Source organism: Seriola dumerili, unplaced genomic scaffold, assembly GCF_002260705.1.
Source record: "Seriola dumerili isolate Sdu_G_001 unplaced genomic scaffold, Sdu_1.0 BDQW01000003.1, whole genome shotgun sequence".
Lineage (NCBI taxonomy): Eukaryota > Metazoa > Chordata > Actinopteri > Carangiformes > Carangidae > Seriola > Seriola dumerili.
The window spans coordinates 16,835,618-16,858,432 of record NW_019174258.1 but is presented as its reverse complement, the minus strand read 5'-3'; the positions used below and the strand labels follow the sequence as shown (position 1 = coordinate 16,858,432).

Below are 22,815 nucleotides of genomic sequence, written 5' to 3'. Positions count from 1 at the left end.
TTGGGTGTGTGTTGTTTACAAAGCAGAAAAGGAAGGGGAAAGATTAAACCAGCAATCTACAGATATAGAGGACACAATAAACAGAGGGATACTTAAGAACTTTGAGCTTGCGTCTCCATTGGCCAGGGTCTGGCCGAATGTTGGCGATGATCTCTTTCGCTGGTACGTATGAATGTTTCTGGAACATCCTCCGGGTCGTTGCTGTCCACTCCGCTCATCCTCTTTATCTTCATCTCTTGAAGGAGCTCAGCACAAAATTAAAGGGACAGCGGCACAAAAAAACATTCACCAAGTTACCTCTGGGGTTAAATCCCTGATTTTAAAACTGTGCATTGGATCTAACAAAACACCACACAAAATAAAAGACTAAAGACTTCGGAGCGCTGGTTTTCAGCGCTGTAGTTTAACTGTAACATAATCACGTCAGAGAGACAAGTTAGAAGAGACACAAATCTTTCTTATTTCTTAATTTACTTACTTATTAATTTATATCTAAGTTATTTTTTCAGGCTTTTGGCTTTATTACAGTCATAGTGAAGAAGACAGAAGAAACAGAGAGAGAGAGAGAGGAAGACACGCAGCAAAAGGTCACAGGCAGGACCTTGAACATGGGACATTGCAGCAGGACTAAAGCCCAAATGTCAACGTGCTCCACCAGGTGAACCACCGGGGGCCCAAGAAGAAATCTCTTTCTTAAGTTAGTCTCTGGAACACAGAGCACAGCCTCCATCCGGATATACACATAGTTTTAAGTCTTTTATTTATTCAACCCAGAATGTAACAGAACTTTTATTACCGCTAGGTCCTTTATGTCTATAATTTACTAAGAGTTGTCAATAGTAGAATTGGTCTAGTCCCGTTAGTACGAAGCTGTTAATCGTATTAGAACTTCTGCTCTCCTCCCTCCCCTCTGTCCTGCTCTCTCTGCTCTGTTGTGTCTTATGTTCAGTTATTCTTGCCCTCCTTTAGTAATAATGATACATGGATGAAAAGTAGTTATTTGCTGTAATGGATGTGAGGCTCAGTGTAGTGGGAAATGCTCCCTCCTACTTCCCTGCAGTTTCCCTAGCAGCCGGTAAACCCAGATGTCAGCTCAGTAGACTGCCTGTAACAAGAGTGTAGGCCTAAGCCCCAGGTCAGCATCCGTACACAGTCCAGTTCCTGAACCCAGGTTTATCGGAGTCTGTTTCAAACAAAGCCGGTAAATCTAAAGCAATGCAGCTGCGATGTAAACTGCTAATCATTATATCCTTAAAATAACAGTTTTTGCTGTATTTACAAAAACGGCAGGAAACTATCATGTCAGCAAAAGCAAGGTACTGTTAATTTTACAGTTAAATAATCGCAACCCTGCTTCCAGTTCTTTACTGGTACTGCAAAATATGTAACAGTAAACACACACACACACACACACACACACACACACACACACACACACACACATATATATATGCTATAGTATCTGACTGCACAACATATTTCTTCAGCTTTATAAAAAATTAAATGAACAATTTCAGGTTTTAATTTTAACATTTTATTTAACATTTAAATTATATCGTTTGTAAACTATTAAAGTTGTAGTTGAAACTGTCAAAACGAACACTGATGAGGGAGCTGAAGTGTGGTCTGTTTCGTGCTGTCCCTTTAAGCAGTCAGTATGCCTGTGATTGGGCTGATGAGTGAGTGTGTGTGTCGGTCTGTGCTGCTGTAGTGTGTGACGCTCCAGTTGGGCTCCAGAGCAGCAGGTTGACCCAGCTCAGACACCCCACACCATTAAGGCTGAGCAGCAGCAGGCAGTTTCTGCTCACACACTGACCCTGCACACGCTAGTTTCACAACCACAGTCATGCACACACACTCTGAGCAGCAGCAGCATGAGTACAGTGTCTGAGCCTTGGGTCGGCAGCAGCAGGTCTCTGTCTGCAGCCAAGAGACATAAGAGTATCAGGAAGAACTCCAGGAGGATTTATTCAGCCTTCCAGGACCACCAGCAGGGGTGAGTCTGCTCACTTTTCTTTTGATCAGTCTTTTTTATTTCTGCTTTACTCTCTGTGTCTCTGTCCACTACCCTGTGTTCCTGTGGGGACATGCTGACCTGTAGGTCCTCTTTGTAAATTTAGTCTGAACTCATTCAGCTTGGGTGGTTATCCAAGAGTTTGACAAAAACGTGTTCATCAGTTTCAAATGAAGTGTTTGCTGTAAAGAAAGAAATGTACTATATCAGTAATATATATATAATATATATTACAGTTCAACATGGAGCCTAATCAGTGTATTACTCCACTTTTTCATTGACATGCCATTAACCATTTGGTTGAATTTTGATAATATCTTATCAAAGTTAATCCAGGGATTTGAACGTATATGGGAATGGCTGCAACAAGCAGTGAATTTTTCTTTCTTTCTTTTTTATTGAAAAGTCCATGGTTCTCTATTTGTTATTGTGATGTCTTTGAATTATTGCATGCAGAGATAACTGATGTATCATTTATTTGAAGCTGGAGCTTCATTTTTTCAACAATCAACCAAACTGCATCCCTCTCATTTATGTAGATTTTTCTCAAATAAGACATCAGATTAATTTAAGGTCCCAAACAGCTGTACCCAGGACAGCGTGTAGCTGCTACTGTTTCCACCTTGTGTGTGTTTGCGTGTGTTTGCGTGTCTGTGTGTGTCATCATGGCAAAAGGTGGTAATATTAAATCAAAAATGTAAAAGTATGAGTGCTCATGGGTCAGAACGTCAACATGTTGATAGGCTTCATGGCTTCATGGCTTGACTAAGTCAAAAATAAACCAATCAGCCACAACATTAAAACCAGTTCCCTGTTCTGATGTTGTGGCTGTAGACAGAATATATACAGTACGGATCAGTACTATTGGCAGTTAGGAAATGCATGACCTTTCTCCAGAGATCTTCTCATCTTCATTTGTAATATTATAAACAATTTGCTGCCTAACAAATAAATTAAACATTATGTCAAGTTGAACAGTGAAAGTTGGAGATTCTGGCTGTTCTTGGTTGCTTGGTTTACCATTTTACATATCAATATACTCTATATGTATCCCTGATTGTTTTTCTTTACTTTATTATTCACATGTTGATGTTTGAGGAGGGAGGGGTTCAGACAAGGGATTTTGCCATTGTGCAGAATATGATGGTCCTGTCTCTTTGTCAGGTTTATTTATTATAATTTTAATTTTATTTTTTTATTTATTTCTGATATATAATTCAGGTCTGCACAACATGATGCCAGTCAATCTAATTAACTTCTAATCAGAAGTAATTGGTCATTTGAAATGTTTCTAATATGATCGTTTCTTTGATGCACACACCTTAAGTCCACAAGCGATACAAGGACACACTGTGACATCTGTTCTTCCACAGTAAACTGAAATGTAAACTGAGACAGTTAGAACTGTAAACCAAATCAGCCAAGCATCAAATAATCTCACTGGTAACCTCACTATTGTAAAGTTTCCATCACAGTTCTGCGCAAAACAGAAGTGATTTTTTTTTTAAAGAAGTTGACAAAACACAGAAGGAAAGGGTCTGTGTTTCCATTGAGTTATGTTCTGTGTATAAAGCTGAGTTTCTCCTCTCGCAATATAGTAGTAGTAGTTGTTTTTATCCACGCACAATACAGTAAATTTAAACAATATAGACAGAAAAAACTATGTCAACACAATCTGTGTATTAAGTAGTGACTGAAGGCCAACGCGAAATGCTCATACAGTATATACGCCTATGTTCTTATCAATTACCCATCAAAAAGAAAAGAAAATCATTCAATCTTGAAACCCTTGAAACCTTAACCAGTAATTATTAATAATACGTATCGCTGGTTTTTGTAGTAAGACCATTGAATTTATACTTATACTAAAGGTCAACCCTCACACTTCCACACAATAGGTTATACAGTGAAGTATAAGTGAGCAGTGAATGAAATTAAATGCAAGGCATAGTAATTTAATGTATCCCTAGATTTATACAGATTTATACATACATATTTGTTATTTATTATACATATCTTGTTAGTTTATGATCAATCACATCACAAACCCCTAATCATTCCAGTTAAAAGTGATTACAAATTTTCAGCAGTCTGCAAAAATGGAAATGCACCGCATCAGTGAGCGTTGGCTTTAACCTTTTAGTTCAACTGTTTTTCAGTAACTGACTTGAAAGTGGTTTTCTCTGAGTATCAAACACAGCTGGTTATGTGACACAGGCACATTATTAGTGACAGACAGTCCATAGATCTCTTACATAACATCATCTGATTTAATCCACATTTATTTGTATTATTTGGAATGGGTGGGCAAATCTATCATTTAGAGGTGCCTTGTCACTGAGTTGGAGTTTCTGGATCAAACAGGTTCTATTAGCGGGGGTGTTTACAGCTGCAGCTCATTGTCTCTAGATTTACCGGCTTTGTTTGAAACAGACTCCGTATAAACCTGGTTCAGGACTGGACTGTGTACGGATGCTGACCTGGGGCTTAGGCCTACACCTCTTGTTACAGGCAGTCTACTGAGCTGCTCTGGTTTACCGGCTGCTAGGGAACTGCAGGGAAGAGGAGGAGCATTTCCACTACACTGAGCCTCACATCCATTACAGCAAATAAACTACTTTCATTCCATGTATCATTATTACTAAAGGAGGCAGAGGAATAACTGAACATAAGACACACAGAGCAGAGAGAGCAGGACAGAGGGAGGGAGAGAGAGAAGTCATCGATAACGAGGCTTCGTACTAACGACTATGACCAATTCTACTATGACCAACTCTAGTATTTAGACATAAAGACCTGCCTGTAATAAAAGTCTGTTACATTCTGGGGTTGAAGTAAATAAAGACTAAACTATTGTATATCCGGATGGAGGCTGTGCTCTGTGTCAGAGACTAATTAAGAAAGAGATTCTGTCTTGGGCCCCGGTGGTTCACCTGGTGGAGCACGTGACATTTGGCCTTAGTCCTTGCTGCAATGTCCCATGTTCAAGTCCTGCCTGTGACTCTTTGCTGCGTGTCTTCCTCTCTCTCTCTCTCTGTTTCTCTGTCTCTCACTATGACTGTAATAAAGGCAAAAGCCTGAAAAAATAACTTAGATATAAATTAATAAGTAAGTAAATAAGAAATAAGAAAGATTTTGTGTCTCTTCTAACTTTCTCTCTGAGTGATTATGTTACAGTAAATACAGCTGAAAACACAGCTCAGTCTAGTCTTTTATTTGTGTGGTGGTTTTGTCAGACAATGTCACAGTTTTAAAATCAGGATTTAACCAGAGGTAACTGGTGAAGTCTTTTTTCGCTGTCCCCTTTATTTTGTGCTGCAGCTCCTCAGATGATGAAGATAAAGAGGATGAGCGGGTGGACAGCAACGACCCGGAGGAAATGTTCCAGAACATTCAGTACCAGAAAGAGATCATCGCCAACATTCGGACCAGACCCTGGCCAATGAGACGCAAGCTCAAAGTTCTTAAGTATCCCTCTGTTTTATTGTGTCCTCTATATCTGTAGATTGCTGGTTTAATCTTTCCCTCCTTTTCTGCTTGTAAACACACACACCAACACTCTCTCTGTGTATTTGAAACAGGATATTTTTCTTAATGAAAGTGCTCTCTAAATAAATATGTCACATAATTTAAAGCAAGTGTGCCAAACCCTCAGCAGATAAACTAACTGCCACAGTATTATCTGCCTTCAACTAACATTTTCTGCACCATATCATTGATATATATATTTTTAATATATTTTACATCCTACCTATCTGGTCTGTTGCAGTCCGAGAAAACCAGTTAATAGGTCAGTTGGGGTGTCTTGGTGGCTAAGTGGTTAAGATGCAGACCATGGTGGTACCTCCATGCCACAAAACAATGGAGATGGATGGATTCAGTGTATTTTGCTGAGTGTATTGAACAATAACAAAATTAAGATTCAACATCTTTCTTTCTGTCCAGAAACAGTGTCTCACATGCAACAGTACTCACAGGGACTGTTTCTTCAATAGAAGGTAGTTCTAGAGTCGGAGAAGACAACTCTACTTTTTCTTACAGCAATACTGTCTCCTAAAAATCTATACTTTACTACATGATTATTTACCAAATTCATTTGGGGGGAGGGGGGGACTATTACTGTATGTACTATGTACAGTATGTATATGTATGTACAACTTACTCCAGAGACAAGTTCTGCACGTGGTTAGGAATTGTGTTAATTTTGGTTAAACATTAAAAATGTTAAAAGTTCCTGTCTCACACTTAAAGTCAAAGTTGACTTTTACCAATATTAAACCAAAACCACCATCTGGAGCAACAACATAACCATAACAATGTTCATCATGCTTTAGTTGCCACGTGTGGATATTTTTTAGGAAAACCAATAAAATATGTTTTCAGTGAATGTTTCTCAAATACAGTCATTAAAAAAGACATGGTACCACTTCACAGTCAGACTCCCCTTATAAAGGATTTATGAATGGGTTATAACTAGTTTATTAATTAGCTTGTTAACACTTTAAATCATTCATAAACTGTTATACTGACATTTACAACTGGTAAAAGGAGCTTTATTGCAAAGTGTAAAACACGTCAGCATTTATTAATGAGTGTCTATAAGGCTCCTTATACCAGTTATAAATGGTAGTAAGTCATTAGTAAGATTAATGAGTATAAAGCATTAACTCAATCTTGCCAAATAGTGAGACCGCATTCATGTATGAAAACTGTGTTATAACTTGTTTATAATTGTTTATTTATGATTTAGTGTTAGCAGCGTCAACAACTGAATTAATTACCTAATTATGAACTATTTATAAATCCTTTATAAGGGTATGATCTTATTGTAAAGTGGTATGAAAAATACTCCTCATTTTGTTGATAGAAACCATAATAAGTTAATGATTGATGGATGTAATTGTTAGGAGACAGGGTTGGTTATAGACACTCTGCAGGTGCATCCCAACTCCATCTGGAGGCTCACTGAAAAATCAGTAATGTACATATTGTTTGATTCATTCATTTGCAATTGTTCTTTACTCCTGCTTACAGTCATCGAGCTGGATCATAGATTTAGCAGAAGACAGAAAAACTAAGCTATACATTTTATTTTTTTTCTAAATATGCTTTGAGTTTCAGCACTACATGACCATTTACCACCTTTTATCTTGCTGCTCTTTACCACAAACACCTCTGTGCCGGGTGTCCAAATGTCAGATCACCCCTGTGGGACAAGAAGATGAAGCTCATCCCTAAATGTTGTGATTAAACACACAACTGTGAAGGCTGCGCTCTAACATTTCACTGACTGTAATTAGACCTGTAGATAAAGTGCAATCTGAGCCAGAGGGAGCTTCAGCAGATAGAGCTTCTCAGATGTGCTGAGTATGTGCCGTGGATAACAGGTTTTATATAGGCAGTTTGTTATTACCGCAGAGGTTTTATTACCATCACTGGCATCCCAGGGATAGGATGCTAGTGATGGTAATAAAACTGCTAGTCTGCATTTTTACACCCGCTTTAATCTCAGGCTGAATGTCTGCGATTGCTCCCACTGCAATAAGAGCTCGTATTTCACGTCACACATATCAGTCATTTTTATCTACATTGACAAATTTTGGTTTGAATTGTTTGACCTCAACCAAACTAATAATACATCACAGAATAAATCCATATGTATTCTACATCTGTAAAAGCTACAGTTGTTTTCCAGGGGGATGGAGTGTGTCAAGTGCAGGTTGGGTGTCTTCATTAATTACCACATGGATCATAGCCCTCAGCGCTGTGACAGATAAGCTGGTTTCAGTATCGTATGGACTGTAAAGCTGCATCATTTAGACAATTTATTTCACAAAAAGAACACACACCCACTCATCCACACATAAACACACCCACACATACCCACACACACACACACACACACACACACACACACACACACACACACACACACATAGAGACCTACACTAAACACAAAAAACATTCAAACGACAAACTCCCACATCCTGCCACTATGTATTCACTTAAATGTGTAACTTGAAACATCTACATGGAGGTAAATTAGTTACAATTATTTGTGTGAAGAGATCGACAATCCATGTGTAAATGTGTAAACTTTAAATATAAAACACCTTCCACAAGAAATAAGTTATCTCTCTACAGACAGTGTAGTTGGCTACTCTTAATATATTTATAAGAGCTGTCATACTCACACTTTGATTGTCGTCCATCTTCTTACTGAAATGCGGCCCTGTTGTCCACTTCCTTGTGTGACAGTCTACCCAAAAACTAGGGTCCTACAAAGCTACTACTAGCTGCTGCTAGTCCCATGCTGATGCCAGGAGCCCCCTGGCTTGACTTGGGTGCTGTTGTGGCTTCTCCCCAGCTTTGACAAAGGTGATGATGTGCCTTGCTGGTTCTTGTTGCCTGCTGGTGGAGATACCTGCAATGACAATCTCTGCTGTGGCCTTCAGGAATTGGTCATGGTGCCAACAATCCCTCTCCCATCAGCAATTGGTCATGGCAGCAGGGCTTTTGGACAACAGCTTAAATTGCGCTAACCCTAACCTGGCACAGTGGGTATGCTGGAGTATCTGCCATGCCCCAGCAGAAGAGGTTGGAAGGGCTGGGGAGGTCATCATAGACCGACTGGATAAAGAATCTTATTGGGTGAGGCTCAGCCTTCCAGAGCTCTGACTATGTGATCTTACGGTTCACCGTCTGCTCCCACCGAGTCCATGCCTCCTGCTGCTGCATCCCTACAATCCTGCTGGAGCGGGCTTCCTCCACCCCAGCATGGACCTCTGTTGGGACTCATCATTCAAGAGACCATATGTTTCTTTGCTCCACTGGACAAAGGAACACACACTCCACAGTTCCTCACCGTTCACACCTGGGGACGACCCTTCCCCCCACGGACCTTACTGGCCAGCCAGTGTGGGTCAGCGTGTGACATGTGACCCCCAAGGGTCAAATGTCACACGCATACTTTGTAGCAGCCTCATGTGCCCACCACTTTCGACCTGTTCTCACTTCTATGCCTGCCATGGAGACTTTGCTGTCATTTGAGTCTCTGTACAGCAGTGCCGCTCTTGCCCGGGTAACCATAAACTCCTCCGTCAGACTGCTGAAGGGAAGTTGAAGCTTGTTCTTGTTCTCTCCTGTACAAGGCGATGCTGCTGAGGCTTCGTGGTAAGCCCAACCACCTGCGCAGAAAGTGGCTTATATTCCTCTCGAAGTCCTCCACGGTGGTCAGAGGGACATCAAATACCAGTAGAGGCCAGAGAAGTCAAGGAAACATACCATGTTGGTATATCCAAGCTTTGAATTTGCCTGGTAGACCTGTTCTATGAGAGCCAGGTTTCCAACTTGCTGTTGGTTGCATGGATTGATGCAGTGTCCCTCAGGGTGCAGTTGAACACCTTGCCCAAGCTCTAGATTGGCTTCTCTCTGACTGATGGAATCTGGGCGCCTCCTAGCAAAATCAGAACTTGTCTGTAACCTTCCCCTTTCTCACAACCAGGGACCGGGACTTTGATAGCTTGAACTCCATCAGGCCCAGGTGATGAGATGGTCTAGGGCTTGGAGGATCCATCTGCAGCCTGTTACAGATGTAGTCGTATTTTACCCTCAACGCTGAGGAGTGAGATGATTCTGAACTGCTCGACGGTACTTGCGTTCTCCTTCTTTGGAATCCAAACACCCTTTGTGTATCACCACTGCTGAGCCACCTTCCCCCTCCTCCAGATGACCTTGAGGATCTTCCATAGTTGCTGCACGAGTCTGGGGCACCTCTTGTAGACAACATATAACACTCCGTTGGGACCTGGGGCTGAGCTGGTTCTCGCAGCTCTGACAACCTCCTCAACTTCTTTCAGGGTTGGCTCCTTGATGTTAAATGCAGAGGTTAGGGTTTTTAGGGTTAGAGTTAGGGCTATTAACATTCTGCATGGTCCAAGGTCTTGCTGCCTTGCACTGTCACTGTAGGTGGAGCTGAGGTACTTGTCAACCTCAACTTGTGAGCAGGCAAGTTGGCCACTTTGTTTTTGCCTGAGAATTTTCTTTGTGAATCAGAACAGATTCGCAATGAAGGCTGTATGCTTCCTGGCTCTCTCCCTGCCTCTCCTCCTATACCATTCAGCTTGCTGCAGCGTGGTGAGTTTCCTTCTCATGATGTTACAGAGCTCTGCCAGACCAACCTTGTCCTCCTCCCACGCCTGCTTATACTGACTAGCAGTCTAAGCTTCTGCCACAGCTGGCTGATCTTCGCCTCCCATCTGTTAGGCTCCCCTGCACTTCTGGTCGACCATTGCTTCTTTGTGCCAAATCTCTCAGCAGCAATGCTGATGCGCACCCCCCCACCCCCTCAGTCACCCCTGGGGGTATAACTCATTGAGGCTTTCTGTAGCTTTGCTTGGGTTTTCCCTCACGGGAGCTGCAGTTTGGGGTGCTAACCTTCACTGCCCTGGTTACTGTCTCTCCAGCTGTCACCATACTCTTCATGGTCATCATCCTGCCTGTTACCAGAAGTCACTGGCTCGACCCAATTAAGCTGGTTTTAACAAACATCTCTCGATGCAACTTAGACACATCATCAGTGATGTAACTTGGGGTCATCGGATCTTCATAGAATAAAGAGAACTGGAAATGAAAAAAGACTATTTTCATGAGAGCAATGCTTCGACTGGTTCCAGAGAATCAGGTGAATAACACTGGTTTACACTGTGATCTTAAAAATCTTAAAACAGTAGTATTCAGCCCAATGACAGTATATGTGGTATATATAAAAAGTAAACATTTTTGAAGACACAGATTAACAACAGCCACCATCTTTATCTACAAGAGGTGGACAGAATGACATTTAATGGTGCAAGAGTGCAAATAATAACAAGCAGCAGATAATAGCAACATGTAAAACAATGGAAACTGACAAAATATGAAAATGAACATGCAGAACACACAGCACAGTCCAAGCAGAAATATTGCTTTAAAGGGATAGTTCAGCATTTTAGGAAACAATCATTTGCTTTCTTTCTGAAAGCGAGATGAAGAGATCTTAATCAGTTTTATCAGTGTAAATAACCTCAACTCAAAGATTTTCATAGCCTTCAAATGCATCTTACAGTCTTCACCACTGGGTGGATCTGGCTCAGGTGGCATCATGAGAGTCAAGATTTGGTCTGAAGATCACAAATCAAATATCGTTTCCCAGGTCAAGAATGGACCGTCATGCTCAAAATCTCATGCCTGTGTGTATCAAGCTGGACTCAGGATGTGTTTAGCCTTGCTTTGGATGAAGGTGTATTTTTGAGCTTGCCAAGTTGCCAAGATGGACTAACTACATCCTGATGCTGCTTTTGTGTTTAACACACATACATGAGATTTATATCTGTCTCATTTCATTTATGTCAGTATTTTTCCCAAAATATTTAACTATTACTTGAAATGATGTCCTTGCAAAAACTAAGATTTTTCCCTTAAAGGATATGCTCTCTCAGTTCTTTAATATTGGTACTGCAAGGTACGATGGCCCTGAGAGGTCAACACACTGCAACTTTAGCAAACACATGCAAACAGACAAATTCAGATAACATCTTCATCACAACACAACAGCAGTGTTTCCAGGGGACAATGGGAAGACAGGGGAAAGTGATTAACCTGGCTGGAATGCACTTTGTCAGGTTTTACGAGGTAAGTTGGACCCAGATGCAGCCAACGCGTGGGAGACGGTGCAGGCAGGTTTATTTAACAAAATCCAGACTTGAACGTACGTGACGTGACATGAACGTGACAAGAACGTGGCATGAACAGGCATTAACAACAAGGGAGAAAACAACGGCGAATAACAACAGGGAAAAAACAGGTAACTATAGTCGTTAAACAACAGCAGAACCGACAACAGGAAAAAAACAACAGACGATCTGACCATGACAAAGGGGAGCACAAAGACTATATAGACAAGGGAGGCAAGGGTGATTAAACACAGGTGAAACACATTAGGGCGGGGCAGACAATTACTACACAGAAACGAGACCAAGACAAGAAGCAAAAACGCAGACACACAAGGAAACCTTATTATAAAATAAAACAGGAAGTGCAAAAATTTCAAAACAAAACTAACAAAAGGTGTCTGCCATAACAAAACCTGACAGAATCCCCCCCTTAAGGGTCGAATCCCAGACGACCCTCAACCAAAACACAACTCGGGCGGGAGGAGGGATTCAGGGGCTAGCATCTTCTGATTCAGGGCAACTCAGGGGGTCGCGACGGAGGATGGCGTCGCCCCTCTGGAGGTCGAGCAGGAGGCCTGCGGCGAAGACGGGGTTTCTCCGGAGGTCGAACCGGAGACGACTTGGTCCCAGGGGCAGGAGTCAGCTGAACCGCCGCCAGGAAACGAGGAACAGGGATCGGCCGGACCACTGGAGGCGGCACAAAGTCAGGGACCACCATAGGCGGCACAGAGTCAGGGGCCACCGAAGGCGGCACAGAGTCAGGGGCTACCGGAAGCGGCACAAAGTCAGGGACCACCAGAGGCGGCACAGAGTCAGGGATCGGCCGGACCACTGACTGGGAACCAGAGTCAGAAGTCAGCTGGACCGCCGACTGGACAAGAGGGACAGGATTCGGCCGGACCACTGGCAGGGAACGAGGAGCAGGAATCGGCCGGACCATGGGCAGGAAACGAGGAGCAGGGATCGGCCGGACCACTGACTGGGAACCAGAGTCAGGAGTCAGCTGGACCGCCGACTGGACAGGATTCGGCCGGACCGCCGGCACAGAACGAGGAACAGGAATCGGCCGGACCACCGNAGAACTGGAAATGAAAAAAGACTATTTTAATGAGAGCAATGCTTCGACTGGTTCCAGAGAATCAGGTGAATAACACTGGTTTACACTGTGATCTTAAAAATCTTAAAACAGTAGTATTCAGCCCAATGACAGTATATGTGGTATATATAAAAAGTAAACATTTTTGAAGACACAGATTAACAACAGCCACCATCTTTATCTACAAGAGGTGGACAGAATGACATTTAATGGTGCAAGAGTGCAAATAATAACAAGCAGCAGATAATAGCAACATGTAAAACAATGGAAACTGACAAAATATGAAAATGAACATGCAGAACACACAGCACAGTCCAAGCAGAAATATTGCTTTAAAGGGATAGTTCAGCATTTTAGGAAACAATCATTTGCTTTCTTTCTGAAAGCGAGATGAAGAGATCTTAATCAGTTTTATCAGTGTAAATAACCTCAACTCAAAGATTTTCATAGCCTTCAAATGCATCTTACAATCTTCACCACTGGGTGGATCTGGCTCAGGTGGCATCATGAGAGTCAAGATTTGGTCTGAAGATCACAAATCAAATATCGTTTCCCAGGTCAAGAATGGACCGTCATGCTCAAAATCTCATGCCTGTGTGTATCAAGCTGGACTCAGGATGTGTTTAGCCTTGCTTTGGATGAAGGTGTATTTTTGAGCTTGCCAAGTTGCCAAGATGGACTAACTACATCCTGATGCTGCTTTTGTGTTTAACACACATACATGAGATTTATATCTGTCTCATTTCATTTATGTCAGTATTTTTCCCAAAATATTTAACTATTACTTGAAATGATGTCCTTGCAAAAACTAAGATTTTTCCCTTAAAGGATATGCTCTCTCAGTTCTTTAATATTGGTACTGCAAGGTACGATGGCCCTGAGAGGTCAACACACTGCAACTTTAGCAAACACATGCAAACAGACAAATTCAGATAACATCTTCATCACAACACAACAGCAGTGTTTCCAGGGGACAATGGGAAGACAGGGGAAAGTGATTAACCTGGCTGGAATGCACTTGTTCAATGCTTTTAACTTCAAAAGCCTCAGATGGCTTTTTCTCTATTTTTTTCTGCTGCTATTCATTCCATCTACATGACTTAATAAAATTGTCACAATTGGGCAATGAACAAGTTATTTTTTGCTTTAATTCCGAGAGAGAGAGAGAGAGAGAGAGACAGAGAGAGGGAGAGAGAGAGAGACAGAGAGAGAGTGACCTGTGGCTTGCAGTGTTTTTCTATAGTTGTGGTTGAAGACATATTATGGTCAGTTACTGTATAGGTACAAATTGTAGTAACACAATGGAAGGTCTAAGTGATTTAGTTTTAGTATTAAATTATTCGCAGTAAAATGTAAGAGCTCATCATAATAATTGACCTTGTTCATTTGTTTGTTTGAAAACAATGGACTTGGTGGAGGAGAGAACATTAGGGTTGTCCTGATCTCAACTTCACCCATCATGGACACCTTGGACTGTCCAATCACATTCGGACCACCACTCATCATTCTTTCTTTAAAGTGTGTTTATAAAAATGAATAATAACAGTGAATAGAGGAAGTCCAGTATGTGAGTAAAAGCTCTTAGTGAGCTTCCACCTGTGTGTGTTTGTTTCCCAGGCAGGCCAGAGAGATTGTTCTGAAGTATGAGGGCCGACTGACCAGAACCAGAGGCTACCAGACCGCAGGAGCTGATGTACGTACAGAACTACCATTCACTGTCATTCAAAGTTTCTCCAGACATCCTCTGCTTTGATTCATATTTTGTTCAACATGGTTTTCCCACATAAAAAGTCTCATCTCCTCTTACTTCCTGACTGAGAAATCTGGATCAGGCCCTTAGCCCCGCCCACCACCTGCTTGCTCCAGGTGGACAGGTGAAAGTTCAGCCACATGTTTGAGCCTCAGTCAGACTCAGACTCAGATGAGGAGTCTGTTGAGACCAGGACCAGAGACTAGCAGACGGATCAGAAGGAAGGCCCAGGAAGCTTATGTTGCTCTAGAGCTCAGTCACACTGATGATTATGGTGTGGTTCCTCAAGCAGCGCTAAAAGCATATACGTTCGAATACTGAGAGAATACAACCGGGACACACTCATTTGGACTATGCATGACAACAAGAGCTAGTGATGTGCATGACTTTAAAGAGCTGCGTGAGTTGATGGTGTTGGAGCAGTTCAAACAGAGCCAGCCCACGGTCATGCAGACATACTTGAATGACCTGACTGTTAAAACTGAGTTATTAGCAGCCTCAGCAGCCTTGAACAATGTTCTCTTTCATAAGGATTCATGGTGTGACAAGTCCAGTGGTCAGGGTGAAAGGACAGAGGGTTCTGAGAAACGGCACAGTGATAAGAATAGTGGTGCTTGATATCCACCTGTGAACTCTCCTAATGGTGGGCGACAACACAAGCGTTCATCTGTCATTATTGTCGTAAACCTGGTCACATTAAATCTTGTTGTCCAGCTCTGCAAAAAAGGGAGACCAAGAGCAAAAGCCAGCCCCGCTGTGGCGTGTGATCTCATTGGTTTAAATTCAGTCCAAGGACAGGTGGAAACTGCTGAGGTGGGAGTGGTGGCTGAATTACCTGTGAAGGGTATTACCTTACTTTTGGAAAATGACTTGGCTTGCCCCCCCCCCCCCCACACACACACACACACACACATAGGAAAGGCTACATGCACCCAGGTGAGTCTAGGTCCCACTTTCACATCCATTGCAACATGCAGGGAGAGGCTCTAGGTTACGGGCTGGCTAGCCTTGAGGAACAATCACTAATCTCTAGGGATGCCCTGATTGAGCAGCCGCCAATCATTATCGTTTCTTCAATAAGAAGAATATTTCTTGTATTCTTCAGGTTTTCGTAGATCTATTGAGCATAGTGGTTATGTCCTGTCAAGTGGTGACCAAGACTCAAGCAGCCAGAGAGACAGATTGTGGATAACAGGACAAAGATGGATCAGAACACAGAGAATCATGGTTGTAACAATGGTGCTACAGAAAAGTAAAATAAAGATGGCACCGCTCTAACTGACCTGAGATCCTCTCAGTGAAATATGTGCTCTGTACTGTACAGCCATAACTCTAATTAATCTGTCTGACTGTATGCTGAGAGGAGCTCTTTGTGTTATTTCACTGCACTGCAGTAACTCGATCAGGGCCAGAATAATAAAACATGTTGGATTTCTTTTGTACAGGCTGCTGAGTACTGATTTTAACACAGCTTTTCTCCTCCTGTGAGTTGAACACACGAACACACTGCAGATAACTTTATCCAACTATGCTGTCTCTGTATTACATACACACATGTACAGAGAGGAAGCCAGGTGGAGAGAGCGAGAGAGAGAGAGAGAGAGAGAGAGAGAGAGCTGTGCAGCTGTAGCACAGCAGCATGAGTGAATTTATAGCCTGTTGTTATAGCCCAGTTTAATTAAAATGTTCAGGCTGCTCAAGCACCATTAGAATAAATTGTCTTTAATCAAGCAGTGTGATGATGATGTATTAAAGCTACAGTTTGGCTCCCAGTTAATTGAAAATCAGAATCATTGGTCCAGCTGACCTTATCTTGATTAATCACCACCATCTCACTTCTGATTTTATCTTTCATCACAACATACGATGTGAAAAGCTTCAGAGTCACATGGTTTCAGTTCTCATGTGGACTACATGGATATGTAGCTACGAAATTGAATTGTGGTAGTGTATTGCAGTCATATAAGCTGTGTTTTAACACTAACAGTTTATCAGAGATGTAATAAAATAAAGTCAAAAACAACAGCACTGGTATGGTGATATTTTTGTGCCTCATCTCTGAGCGCGAAGTGAGGACAGACAAATTACTTTTGCCAACACGCAAATTATTTTTGCTAGTTGAATTCAGGGTTTGAATCGCACAATGACGATCAGGGGGTCGACCTTTTCTCTGGGGCGAATGTGAACCCAGTACAGCAGAGGTGAGTGCTTCAAGGAACTGAGGTGTTACAGTCCTTACAGTACGTTGCTTGTTTAACTAAAGCTGCAAAATAAATGTAGTGGAGTGGAAAGTGCAATATGTAGTGGAGAGCCCCTAATCAGACCCCATTCCCCCCTTTAATTCGAACCCTTGACAGCACGATAATACACTAAATGAAATAGGCATTTCTGTCACATAATTCAATAAAAAAAATACTCACAAACTGAACTCCTGATAATTACGATACTAGCGACCTGATTGGTGACGAAACAGCCAATCCGGATGACGAAGTCTGTGATTGGCTGGTTTTGTGACACATTGAACTCCTGTGCAATGTTGAGCGAGCGTGCAGCAGAGTTGAGCGCGGCCAGAGCAGACATGTTGAGAGTGCAGGGGAGACAGTGTGAGGGAACTCGCAGCTATCAGTCTGCACACAGAGCAGAGACCTGTGAGAGAACAACTGACTAAAACTGAGTGACAGACATCAATACTGTGTAATATGTGTGTTTGTATGGCTTGTATTTGGTTTGTATTTGTCTGTGCTCAGAAAGTCCCACTGCTCAGGAATGAGGAACAAAAATAACACCATACACTGGCTGTTTGCTCAGACACTTGAAACACCTATGATTTAAATTTACTCGACAAAGAACTCATGTAAATGACAGCTATGTCTATGGAAAAGGCAGAAGCAGCGTTTATTGTTTTTCGCCACCTTCTCCACATGGCTCATATCCCTCTGAATTGTTCCCACTGAAAGGATGAGCTGGTTTCATTTACCATCTTATGGACTGTAAAGCTGCATCGTTTAGACAGTTTGTTTTAATGGGAGCAATCTGCTGTGACTGGTTCCAGAAGAATCAGGGTAATAACATGAGTTTACACTGTAATCTTAAAAATGTTGAAACAGTAGTATTCAGCCCAGTGACTGAATATTTACACCTGCATCATTTAATAATGTCCATTCATAAAGGGGTGCATGGGTGCAGATGATTGAATAACAGGAATGAATAAAAACACAAACTACAAGCAGCAGGTAATAGTAGCTTGTAATAAAAAGATTAAAAAGAAATAACAAATACTGTTTCTAGGGATAGTTCACCATTTTGGCAAACACATATTTGCTTTCTTTCTGAAATGAGATGAAAAGATCAGAAGGTGCAGGCTCAGGTGCAGAAACAAATGTGAGCATCTTAAATTGTTGTAAACCGCTGTCACAGCTTTTTACATTGTTGCAAGACTATATTGCATGAGGTTATGGAAGACCAGGATGTCACAGAAAATGTAATAAAGTATTCCTTAATTTCATATTTTAATAGACATTAAAAATAGGAATTGTAAAAAGAATTTATGAATGAATGAATCCATCAATAAATCCATTTAAAAATGGATTTACAGGAAAGCATAAAACTCTCATGAAATAAACCATTTATAAAAAGTTTTATTAATTCATAAATAAATAATAGAATGTGAAAAACTATTTGAAAAGGCATTTTCATAATGGGAATACATACCTGGATTCCCTTTTCAATTTCCATTCTCTTTTTCCAGCTGCTTTTCCTATTAGCTAATCAATGAGCTTAGTCATTTAGCTTCTCCTTTTAGCCTCTCTGTGACACTCTGGACCTTCAGTGCTGTAAAAACAGGTAAACAGTCATGGGATGTAACATGCTCTCTGATTGCTAAACGGAGAAGCTAATTTATTAGCTAATAGGAAAAGGAAAAGAAACTTGTAAATTAAATCTGAATCATTTATTGATGATTCATTCATAAATTCTTTTTACATTCTATTTTTAATGTCTATTAAAACATGAAATGAGGAAATGCGTTATTACTTTTCCTGTGATGTCCCTGCTCGTCCATATTAGATTATATGATTCAGAATGAGTCACTGAATAGATGTTTATGTCCTGCTCAGTTGTGCTCTTGTGTTTTAGTTTTTCATGATGCAGTGATTAGCTTGAAAAGTGCTTTGTAAAAAGAATGATTTAATTATCAAAGACCTTGCATTAGCCAAATACTGTTGTGGCAATGATTGAGATGCAATTGTTTCCCCTGCAGCTGCTGAAGAAACTCTCCCGTGTGCTTTACAACGTCGTGGTTCTGTTCATTCCCTGGGAAGTGAGGATCAAAAAGATCGAAAGTGAGTTGTGTTTTTGTTTCACGGAGTCAATCAAAGTCACTGACAAAGTACTCTGATTTATTTTGTTTGTAAAGTGTTATACCCAGTGACGTAGCAAATCCTCCTACTGTCATCATTAATATGCATGTTGTGTAAATGAGCTTTTTAGGGCAAAGAAAGTTAAATCCAAGCTTTTGTGAATGTGTAATCTCAATAATACCTGGCACAAACATTCCTTAGGACTTATGAACTGATTAGATTTTGGTGGTCAAAGGTCAAAGGTCTTCAGTGTGACATCATAATGTTCTGCAAAAACCCTTCTAGCCATTATTCAAAGCTGTAACTCAGGACGGAGAGACTGTGACCATATTTCCTGTAACTTGGTTGGTTGGTGGAGTGGTTGTCTGAAAATCTAATTGATATTCGTTAATATTGGTTGTGTACCACTACATTAGTGTTTGTGAATGAAGTGTTTGAAACATATTAAATCCATGTTTGTGAGTCACTCTTAGTCAGATGTTTTTCTCTGTCTTTGTGAGGTCACTTTGGGTCGGGAGTAGCCTCCTACTTCATCTTCCTGCGCTGGTTGTTTGGGATCAACATCGTCCTCACCATCATGACTGGAGCCTTCATTGTCCTGCCAGAGGTCAGCAAGTCTCTGACACTGTTCACTATACAAGTGTTCGTATACAGTGCATTTACAAAGTGTTCAGACCCCTTCAAAATGTTCACATTGTAATGTTGCAGCCTTTTGCTAAAATGAAAATAAAAAAATATTACAACTCTATTAACATACATTAACAGTGAAAAGATGCAAAGCATAAATGATTTAAAAGTAAACATTTTTGCATGAAATTATTCTTTTCCTCATACCCACCAGTGCACACATGAGACAGGGTATTAGTAATTCCCAAATTAATTATTATTCCAGCTTGAATACAGATGTGTTAAATACATGCTCATTGCAGCCACTGAATAAATGAACTGACTGCAGCTCACAGCTACACTGAAGGACACGGCACCCACAGAGTCCAAATAATAAAACTAAAGATTCATCAGATCAGATGAGGCTCTCTAGCTACAGCATCACATAGCCAGGTTTGTTGTGATGTGTCTGTAAATTCAAGCCTGATTTTGATGCACAGGAGAGAGGGAGGAAGCTGTGAGCAGGAAGTATTCATCACTAATATCCACACAGATACACATATTGTGTGTTTGGAAAAACTGACATATTGGTCCTGTTAGCTGAGAAATTATCTCTGCTCTGCATCTCTCTCTCTCATATAGCAGAGCAAACCTTTATGTACCACATCACACGCTAAGACGTCATAACTATGCAAACCGTTTTTCATTTTTCTTATTATTTTTATTCATGGGTAAAGTAAGGCTGAAATAAAATAAAAAAAAAATCTGGGGTGAGGGAAAAATAAATAAAAGGCTCTGTGTTGCTCTCCCAAAAAAAGTCATTTCAGCAAAAGGACATAAACCCATAACTAGGGATGACCGCATCCTGTTTTTTTGCTCCTAATCGCACTCCGACTCTTTTAATATTTAGTATCTGCTGATACTGAGTATATATACAGTATATATATATATATATATATATATATATATATACAAAGATACAATACAAAGATAAATTGTGCAAGTTATTGGTCATACACACTAATTTACAAACTAATTTATCTTAAATGAAGAATTTTTAGGCCCCTTTCTTTTACGCTGTAATGTTCTCTTATATATTTAATCCTTATTCTTTCTTGACTTCACCTCTGTAAATGTGTTTTTCATATGTTCATCTGATCAGAGGATCCTTTACAATCAGGTGATTCTCAGCTACTTCAGCTCAGGCAGTTAAAGTAGAAATTGTGGCCGAGAACAAAAGGCAGAGGAGGAGGGTGCTGTTGGATTTATGTTTGTCACTGACATGCAGACACAAGCAATTTCCCCCAGACATGACATCCTATCATTCCCATCTCTCTCTCCCTCCATCATTTGTTGGGACTAACCTTCCACTGTCTCCTCTCATACGTCCAACCTTTGTCTCACCTCTGCTTATTGAGTAATATCCTCCAACATCATGGATGTTGTGTCAGATTTGATCTGTGTGCCCGTTTCATGTGACCAATTATATGACGGAGGATGAGACGGAGGGTCGGTCCGCTTCAGATATTACTCTGTGACTTAAGTTTACCTGCTGTTAGGCAAACACTATAGATACACCATGCTCTTTAAGTCAGAGGCAATAAACAATAAACAATCAAACATTGTATTCACATTTATCCATTGCATTACACACAATTTAATATTCTGGAATACCATGTATATAATAAATAGATAGATACACAAATACATAAATACAGCTGTTAAATAAATCCTGAAATACATAAATAAGGTAATGCATGTAGAAATATATAAATAAAAGCAAATATAATTATACAGTATAAGTGAGTCAATTTATATAAATACAGATACAAATGACAAAAAATAAATGAACATAATAAAATGGCTTTTCATTTTAAAAATGACATTTTTATTTATCTCAGGGGACTTTTATTTTGTAATTCCACATTTATTTATTTGTTTATAGAGACTTTTACTTCCTTATGCCACATTTATTTCCCAGCTGAAACTGTGGGATAACCATGCTGGGAAATAAATGTGTAAAAGTAAGAGTGTCTGGAAATAAATAAATGTGAAATTATAAAATAAAGGATGTCTGAAATAAATAAAATGTCATGTTTTCATTTGTCAAAAGCTATTTATTTATTTATTTAGTTATTTAGTCATTTATTTATTCATTTATATAGCTTTTCTTTTATCTATTTATTGACTAGCTTATATATTTATATTTACATTTATTTATATGTTTCTACATTTATTTTTACATTTATTGTATGTATCATAAAATTTGCACTATATACAATTAACACTGTATGTCTGGAGTTAGTGTGTTTAGTGAATTTGTTCATGGCAGATAAGTCAATCTGCATCAAGTGTTCTCTTCTAGATTCTAGATGACTTTTGAAACATGAATTCATACCACTGACCATCAGCAAGCCATTTAAAAAGAGTTGGGCAGTCAACAATGAGGGAGGCTATAGGTTATCATTTCAGCTAAAATGATTTCATAGTTGAGATTGTTGTCCCTGTGGTGTGTTTTGCAACCAGTCGTGACATATTTGGCTCTGAAGACTGTTCTCCCAAGAAACAAGAGTAAAACTTTACATTCAAGTAACTGTGCCCTCTAATGGCCATATTCATTATAAATGTCGAGCCCCGTGTGATGTTACTGCAGAGCAACTAAGTCCACAGAGGGAGGAGGTTGAGGTGGATGGGTGAATATAATATGACAGAAAGTCAGTGTCAGTTTCCTTGAACAATGGCCTTGGTTGTTCCTTATTATCATTGTCACCATGATGATGATGGTCCTTTGTTATTATTATATTATTATAATTATATATATATATAGAATTATAATAATTATATACTATATTATATATATATATATATTACTATATATATATATCTTATATATTATATATATATTAGTATTAATATTAATATTATAATTATTATTATTAGTAGTAGTAGTAGTGCTACTAGATGTAGTATTATTGCCTCGCCAAACCATAATTTTTCTCTAACCCTAACCAGGGGAGTATGGACAAACAACATGATTTGATTTGTCTTATGAGCTTCATTTTCAAACATTTTGAGAACCAGGCTTATTTTCTTTATTTTTGAGACTGAGATGAGACGATCAATATCAATTTCATGGGTGTGTGTGAAAGCTGGAGTCAGGATGTGGTTAGCCTAGCAGGCCTAACTCAGCATAACGCCTGGAATCAGAGGGAAACCCAGGCTACTCTACCCTGGCTCTGTCCAGTGTTCACAAACACACCTACAGCACTGGTTCCCAA

The 22,815-nt window shown here is 40.2% G+C and overlaps 1 protein-coding gene across 1 annotated transcript in view; it reads left to right on the top strand.

The window, feature by feature from the left end:
* The first annotated feature begins 1,874 nt into the window (after window positions 1–1,874).
* tmc3 (transmembrane channel like 3) overlaps window positions 1,875–22,815 on the top strand; it is a 49,847-nt gene continuing 28,906 nt past the window's right edge. Inside the window, exons 1-5 of the mRNA XM_022742160.1 lie at window positions 1,875–1,996; window positions 5,336–5,482; window positions 14,441–14,516; window positions 18,832–18,913; window positions 19,432–19,538. Coding sequence (XP_022597881.1) covers window positions 1,875–1,996; window positions 5,336–5,482; window positions 14,441–14,516; window positions 18,832–18,913; window positions 19,432–19,538 — 534 coding nt within the window. The remainder of the gene's footprint in view (window positions 1,997–5,335; window positions 5,483–14,440; window positions 14,517–18,831; window positions 18,914–19,431; window positions 19,539–22,815) is intronic.